This window comes from Mandrillus leucophaeus, unplaced genomic scaffold (assembly GCF_000951045.1).
Source record: "Mandrillus leucophaeus isolate KB7577 unplaced genomic scaffold, Mleu.le_1.0 Scaffold254, whole genome shotgun sequence".
Lineage (NCBI taxonomy): Eukaryota > Metazoa > Chordata > Mammalia > Primates > Cercopithecidae > Mandrillus > Mandrillus leucophaeus.
Window position 1 is genome coordinate 1,210,846 of NW_012102632.1, and position 8,294 is coordinate 1,219,139.

The window sequence follows — 8,294 nt, forward strand, 5'->3', positions numbered from 1 at the left end:
GCATAAACAAATGAGCATGGCTTTGTTCCAATACAATTTTATTAAAACAACAACAACCAAAACCAAAAGCAAAACAAAAAACAAAAAAACCCCAAAACAATGATGGGCCCCAGTTTGCAGACCCCTGGCCTAGCTGTTCATCAGCAGGTCCAGGATTGGAAATCCAACCTCCTGAGCCTGATTTCCGTGTGCCCCCTGCTGTGTTCTGTGACTTCCTTCTGCTGAGTTCATTGTCCTTCACCCTTGCTGGGAGAGTATTCCTTTTTACTGCTGTAACTGAAGACCATGGTCATATAACACCAGATGCTAAGGAAAGCAGAAGCTTCCAGAACAATCCCTATCCCACTGCAGATCTGAGAAGGAGGTACTGTCTGTCTGAGGGTACTAGGACCAAGACAACCACATGGAGCCTGCAGTTATGTCCTACGAACCAGCAGAGCAGCTCAGCTAATCACCTGCCACCCTCCTGCAGATAACAGCAAATCCTTTTCTAATTCAGAAGCTCCATCAAGACAGCATCGTAAGCAGGGATGGCCTTTCCATACACTGCAATTGTAGGAAACCCTTTAAAGGGATAGCAAAACTCTCCTGATTTAGGAAAACCCAAAACCAGTGAGAGAAGATTTGCACTATACATGAATGTTAGAGTGCAAAGTATTGTAACAAATTAAATAGGATATATTTTTAAATCAAGTTCAGATCAGTTACTGAAAAAAAATTTAGATTTGAACTTCTCTTAGAAATTATTTATAAAAAATATATCTGGAGTACCCAAAAATATTTTGTTTATGCCAGAAAGAACCTGTATTTCTACTACTCATGTTTTCTCTCTCCCTTTTTTTTTTTTTTTTTTTTTTTTTTTTGTGACAAGGTCTGGCTCTGTTGCCCAGGCTGGAGTGCAATGGCACGATCTTGGCTTACTGCAACCTTAGCCTCCCTGGCTCAAGTGAGCCTCCTGCCTCAGCCTCCCAAGTAGCTGGGATTATAGGAATGTGCCACCACATTCGGTAACTTTTGTATGTTTAGTAGAGATGGGTTTTGCCATGTTGCCCAGGTTGGTCTTGAACTCCTGAGCTCAGGCCATTCACTTGCCTCGGCCTCCCAAAGTGCTGGGATTATAGGTGTGAGCCATGGTGCCCAGCTTACTAATATTTTTGTCATTAAGCCACCATTTCTATATAGAATTCATAGATTCACCTCATCAAAGCTCCTATTTATGTCATTCTAGTTACGTGTTAACTAAATTCGATATTAGTTAAATCTGAATTAAAAGTGTTTTCTATGTTGGACTGGCGTTCTCTGAGACGATGCTTCTTTTTTTTTTTTTTGAGATGGAGTCTCGCTCTGTCGCCCAGGCTGGAGTGCAGCGGCCGGAATCTCAGCTCACTGCAAGCTCCGCCCCCTGGGTTCACGCCATTCTCCTGCCTCAGCCTCCTGAGTAGCTAGGACTACAGGCACCCGCCACCTCGCCCGGCTAGTTTTTTTTTTTTTTTTTGTATTTTTAACATGCATACACATTCATGGGGATTTTGTTAGAATGCAGGTCCTGGCTCAGCAGGTCCAGGTGGGGCATCTGAGATCCCACATTTCTAATAAGTTCCCAGTTGATGCTGATTATGCTGGTCCAGACCACACTTTCAGGAACATGGCTCTGAGCTATGCCTAGATCATTCTCTTTTTTTTTTTTTTTTTTTTTTTTTGAGACACCTGTGGGACTTTATTAGATAAGCAGACACCAGGTCCAGCCACAGGCTTGAACCCTCCCACGGGGTATGGCCTTAGATATTCCCACCAGGTTCTCTGCCTCCCAGTCCCGCCCTGGGATTTCTCAGGGTCACAAATGTGTGCAGGGTCAGGGGTGTGCTGGCCACAGCGGGATGTGGTATTTAGGCCACCCCACCTCAGTCTGGTCCTGGCAGGACCCACACCTGGCTCTGCTGTGGGAGCTGAGAACAAAGACCCTGCCCACCCGGCTCCTGCTAGCCCCGGGGGCTCAGTCAGCACCCATCCTCCCAGTGGCCTGGACAGGGGCTGGGGTGCAAAGCCTCACTCCCTCCCTGTGAGCCAGACTGCAAATGCATCTCCCAAGAGTGTCCTGAGGGGCAGGAAGGAAGCCTGCCCCTCCCTAGCCAGTGCCCACAACAGGGGGTGTCCTGGTGGGCAGAGTAGCCGACCTCCACCACAAGATCATTCTTTATAGCTCATCTCCAAATCAATCTCCTGACATTCTAAGGTATTTGTTCCCTGGTTGTAAGTCAGGGGTATATTCAGAAACAGAAGTGAGGACATACCGGAGACGTCCATCCAGGTGCGCCACGGATCCTGGTGACAGCGTGTGGACGAAAATGCCGGAGATGCACTGGAAGTAGGGAACGCTGCATAGACCAATGCCCAGGCCCACACCGGCCTCTGGAAGAAGAACAGGACAGGGTGGGGAGACCGGGACTGAGCTTTCCTAGAGGGCCTACCTGTCAATTGGGTGCCACAGACATGGACCCCTGGTTATTACAGCTTTCATCCCACCCATATTCACGGAGTAGTCGCTGTGTGCAGGCACTGCTCTAGGGTCAGAACAGTGACCAAGGCAGGCAAGGAATAGTGGGGAAAGACTAGTAAGGAAGGAGGGAAGGAGGGAGGAAGGGAAGAAGGGAAGGAGGGCGCTAGATGAGAAGAGAGGACAGTATCTAAGAGTGATAAGTATTATATGGCAAGTGTATGCAGAATGTGCTGGAAAGTGAGGGATGGCTACATCAGGCCTCAGAGGAGACACTAGTTAGGCTAAAATGCAAGTGACAAGAGTTAGGAGTGAAGAGATGGGGCAGAGCATCTCAGAAGCAGAAACAGCCAACGCAAAGACCCAAGGGCAAAAGCAAGCATGCCATGTCATAGGACCAGAAAGGCCAGTGTGGTGGGGACACAGCCTGCGTGGGAGAGCAGCACATGACAGTGAGAGAGCGATCAAGTGCAGATTCAGTGGGGCTTTGCCAACAAGGGCATGTCAGTGAACGGGTTTATTCTCTACTGAGAGCGGATGCCATAGGAGAGCTGTGAACAAGGAAGTGACATGATCTCATTCCTACTTTTATGAACACATCTGGCTACTGTGAAGGGAAAGAACTATGGGTCATGGAGAATGGAAGCAAGGAGACCAGCTAAGAGGCCACTGTTGAGAGAGACAGTGGTGGCCCTGGACTTCACCTCTAGTGAAGAGAAATGGATGCCCATGGAATATATTTTGAAGATAGACTTGCTGATGGATGAAGTATAGAAACTTAGCAGATAAAATCAAAATAACTTGGAGATTTGTTTGCCTTGAGTAACTGGGCAGATGGTGATGTGATTTACCAAAGCAGGGAAGGTTATGGAGGACCGGGGTTGTGAGGGTAAGACTGGGGGGTTCAGCTTTGCCCAAATGACATGTGCAATGTGCTGGAAAGTGAGGAATGGCTGGAAAGTGAGGAATGGCTACCTCTGGCTGCACAGGGAAGGGGGTGCTGTCAGGATGTCTGGTACTATCCCAGGGACGTGTAGAGCAGATGTTTGCACAGATGAAGCCGGAACCCAGAGGAGAAGGCAGGGTGGAAGCTGAAAGTTTGAACATAGCTGCATGTAGGTGGTGTTAGGGCCGTGGGACTGGATGGGATCCCCCAGGGTGTGGGAGAGGAGAGCCTGGGGCTCACCAACATAGAAACACCTGGAAAATGAGGAGCTGTCAGCAAGGAGGACCACATGGAGTGAGCACAGAGTAGGGGAAGCCCTTTACAGTTTTCTTTCGACACGTATGATTTACAGAGCACTTTGGCAAATGTTTTCACCTTCTCATGCTGGTTCTCCCAGCAGTCCCATGACAGAGGCCGTGGCAATTGTTGGCAATCCCATTTTAAGGATGAAGAATTTGATAAAAGTCAGGGCCCTTCCTACAGCCCAGGTGTCCTGACTAGAGCAGTTTTTCAGTCTAATGGGCGTCCGAATTGCATTAGATACTTGTTTAGAATGTGGATCCCTTGGCCTCACCTCACCCTGTTGAGCAAACACTGTTGAAGCAAAATCTCTGGAGGTAGAGTCTAAGAAGCTGCATTATATAAAATGAGCAAACAAAAATCCTCCCTAAGGTGTTTCTGATGCCAGTGATCAGCGGAAACACCACTCCGAGGCCATGCCTTTCCCATTTTATGCCTGCTCGGCGAATGCACTGAGGGAGCCCTGAATACAGCTGTTGGGATCATGCCAGCACAGACTTATCTGCCCTTAGTCCTTATGCCAAGCATTCTGCCAGGCTTGCAGGCATACAGAGACGTCTGAGGCCTCAGGGAGCTTCTGTTCTAGCAGGAGAGCTAAGACATCCATCAGGCAAAGCTATATGCAAGGAATTAACTATGTATGCTTCCCTTCCACTTTGACAATTTATCTCAAGCCCATCCTCTTCTCTCCAAGTCCACTACTCCCAAGCTCTGACCCAAATGGCTGCAAGTGGTTTCTAAGCCTCTACTTTTGTCACACTATGGGCCATTCTCCAAGGAGAACCCTATTAGACATTTTTTGAAGAATAAGCTGTGTCACTCCCCTGCTTAGAAATCTTTAAAGGATTTCCAACTCCAGTTAGCAGAGAATCGAGCTGCAAAGCCCCACAGGGTCTCTCTGCCTCTGCCAAGTACCCTGATGTCAGCTCTCACTCTGCCCAACTAGCTCCAGCCATGCTGGCCTTCATTCTGCTCCTAGAAGACATGCTGGCCCCTGTGCTGCCGGCCAACTCTGTGCCTCGCTGCCTCCTCTTTATCCTCCAGGTCTCAGCTCGGTTGCATTCAGGCAGAGAGGGCTCCAAGCCCTCTGGAGTCAGCAGCCCACCTGAGGTGGCAAAGGGAATGGCTGTCTGTCCCTGAATGTCAGAGGTAGAAAGGACCTCAATTTTCTGCCACAGGTAGGGAAACAGAGGCCCAGAGAAAGGCAGGTGGCCTGCCCAGGATGTCTTAGCATACTTACTGCTGAGCTACCACTCCTGGCCCATTGTTTCTTTCTCTCTCTCTCTCTCTCTCTCTCTCTCTCTGGGTATTTTTGTGTTTGAGTTTTTGTTTGCTTTGTTTTGTTTTATTTAAACCACTGACCCAGAACACATTGACTAGGTTCGAATGGTATGTCTTGAGCTTCTATAAACAGAAGACTAGACCTGGCTCCAAGCAATGGCCATAAAATGTGCTAAAAGACAACATTCTCCCCTGCCTCTGGACTGATTCCAAGTGAGGAAAGCCTGGGAGACTCAGCCAGTGCTGGGAGACCCAGGCAGGGGATGCAGCTGCAGCACTCTTACCTTTCTGCAGAGAAACCTCCACCATGATTCTGTAATTGGGCTTGGCAGTGCTGATGGGAGCCGAGGGGCTTTCCAAGGCGAAGGAGCTGCTGTCCTTGGTGATACAAGTGCTGGAGCTCAGGGAGCGGCACAGCGGGGGAGACAGGTGGCTGCACAGGGAAGGGGGTGCCATCAGGCGGGTTCTCACGGTGAGGGTGAGGAGCCCCTTTTTGGCTTGCTGAAAGGAAAGAGAGAGGGCTACAACATCCAGCAGCAATGCAGGGTGAGATGAAGAAATACTGTTTAAGGAAATGCAGCTCTGTGTGTGTGTGTATGTGTATGAAATATAAATGTGTGCACGTATTCATACATGTTACAAATTAAATTATGACATATTTGTATATATACACACAACTACTACATATATCTACATATGCCAGATATATGGATGAATAGATAGATGTAAGGATAGATAGATGGACAAATAGATAGCTAGATGGAAGGATAGATAGATGGATGGATAGATAGATGGATGAATAGAGATAGAGAGATAATAGATAGATGGATGGATAGATGGATGAATAGATATAGATAGATAGATAGATAGATAGATAATAGATAGATGGAAGGATAGATAGATGGATGAATAGATGGATGGATAGATAGATGGATGAATAGATAGATGGATGAATGGATGGATAGATGGATGAATAGATAGATGGAAAGACAGATAGATGGATGAATAGATAGATAGATGGAAGGATAGATGGATGAATAGATGGATGGATAGATAGATAGATGAATAGAGATAGATAGATAGATAGATAGATAGATAGATAGATAGATAGATAATAGATGGATGGATAGATAGATGGATGAATAGATAGATAGATGGAAGGATAGATGGATGGACGAGTAGATGAATGGATAGATAGATGGATGAATAGATAGATGGAAGGATAGACAGATGGATGAATAGATGGAAGGATAGATAGATAGATGAATAGATAGATGGAAGGATGAATAGATGGAAGGATAGATGGATGAATAGATAGACAGATGGAAGGATAGATAGATGGATGAGTGGATGGATGGATAGATAGATGGATGAATAGATAGATAGATGGAAGGATAGATAGATGGATGAAGAGATGGATGGATAGATAGATGGATGAATAGATAGACAGATGGAATGATAGATAGATGGATGAATACACACATAGATAGATAGACAGATAGATAATGGATGGATAGACAGAGTCGTGAATTGAATTAACTAGATGGAGACATAAAAATATCTTTTAGCAATTATCTTACAAACTTAAAACAGATTTGTAAATATACCATGATAAATACATGGAGTGTTTTAAAACAATTGTATAAATAGTAAAGGGTTTTAAAATCCCCCACAACAATCCCGATCACACTATGGTTTCCGAGTGAGGTCTTCTTTTAACCCTGCGCCAAGACCCACATCGGTGAGGTGCCTCATGTGAAGGGCCCCACAGTTTGAATTTGCAGGTTTGGATGCTGAGAGCTTGGTTTCTTTGCCTGAAGGCCCCAGAGTTTAGTCACGTGTTGATAAGAAACGGTCACCTTGAATTTCTGCAAAGCATCCTGATGTGTTAGTCCAGCCATTGATTCACCATTGAGCTCCAGAATTTCATCACCTGTTGAGAGAGAGAAAGTGTAGCTAAGAAGAGTGTTGCCCAATCAAAGGGCATTATCATTACCTTGAACTCTAGTCTCCCCACCTGCCCAGCTCTTTGTATGATGCACGAAGCTCTGGAAGAACATTGTCTCATTTGGTGCTCTCCCCTTGCGAGGCAGGCAGGGCAGCAACATGGGCCTTCTCTGGCACTCCCTCTCTTCCAGGGTGAAACCTAGGGCTCTTAGCCAGGCACACAAATCCTGGTTGGATATGGTCCTTGCCCACCTCTTTGCTTCACCTCCTTCCTCCTTGCCTCCCTGACCCTCACACCATTTGCTCCCATGCAGCATTTTCTGATGCAACGCGACCTGCATTTTCCACAATGGTCTGTGCAGTTAAATGCTTGTCCATGCCATTTTCTCAAATAAAATGTACTTCCACTTTCTCCTCCTATTCCTTCTTAATCTTTAGGCCCTGCTACCTTTAGCTCCTTTGTACATTCATGTCACACTGTACCTACTGCACTTGTCACCCTGGGTGGTGATCAACGGCCTGCACCCTAAGTCACTCCCTGGCCAGGCTGGCAGCTTGTTGGGGACAGGGATTTTGTCTTATTAGATGATATATCCCCAGGACCAATGCTGGATGAGGAGTACAGATTGCTCAGTGGATGTGGTTTGGATATGATTTTCCAGAATGCAATGAAGACCCCATTTTACAATATAGAAAAGTGAACTCAGAGAAGTCCCAAATCACATGGTTAAAAAAAAAAAAAAAAAAAAAAGGACTTGGATCTTTTGACTGCAAGTCCTTTTTTCACAACAGTATAGTTGTAGGAGAAACATTCTTCCTGTAACCAAAAATCCATCTCTATGTGAATAGAAAACCACTTTCTCCCTTTCTTTCAATTTGTTCAATACACAAACAAGGAGCACTTTCTCTGAATTCAACATTGTGCCAAGCAACTCAGATATAAATACTATGTTTACACTGACTTCTGGGCCTGGTCATTACTGATGAATCTGTTGTCACCTAATCATGGTTCCATTGTATATAATCCATCCTTTTTCTCTGGTTTCTTTTAAGGTTTCTTTTTCTAGCCGGGCACTGTGGCTCACACCTGTAATCCCAGCACTTTGTGAGGCTGAGATGGGGGCACCCCAGGCAACATGGCAAAACCCTGTCTCTACAAAACGTACAAAAATTAGCTGAATGTGGTGGCATGCACCTGTAGTCTCAGCTACTTCAGAGGCTGAAGTGGGGGAATCACTTGAGCCTGGGAGATCAAGGCTACAGTGAGCTGTGATTGCACCACTGCACTCCAGCTTGGGCTACAGGGTGAGATCCTGTCTCAAAAAA

At 46.1% G+C, this 8,294-nt stretch overlaps 1 protein-coding gene across 2 annotated transcripts in view; it reads right to left on the reverse strand.

The window, feature by feature from the left end:
- IL16 (interleukin 16) overlaps positions 1–8,294 on the reverse strand; it is a 129,466-nt gene that overhangs the window by 23,786 nt on the left and 97,386 nt on the right. For both annotated transcript variants that reach the window (XM_011983684.1, XM_011983685.1), the window contains exons 7-9: positions 6,881–6,954; positions 5,306–5,522; positions 2,292–2,409 (exon numbers count right to left, since the gene is read on the reverse strand). In XM_011983684.1, the coding sequence (XP_011839074.1) occupies positions 2,292–2,409; positions 5,306–5,522; positions 6,881–6,954 (409 nt within the window). The remainder of the gene's footprint in view (positions 1–2,291; positions 2,410–5,305; positions 5,523–6,880; positions 6,955–8,294) is intronic.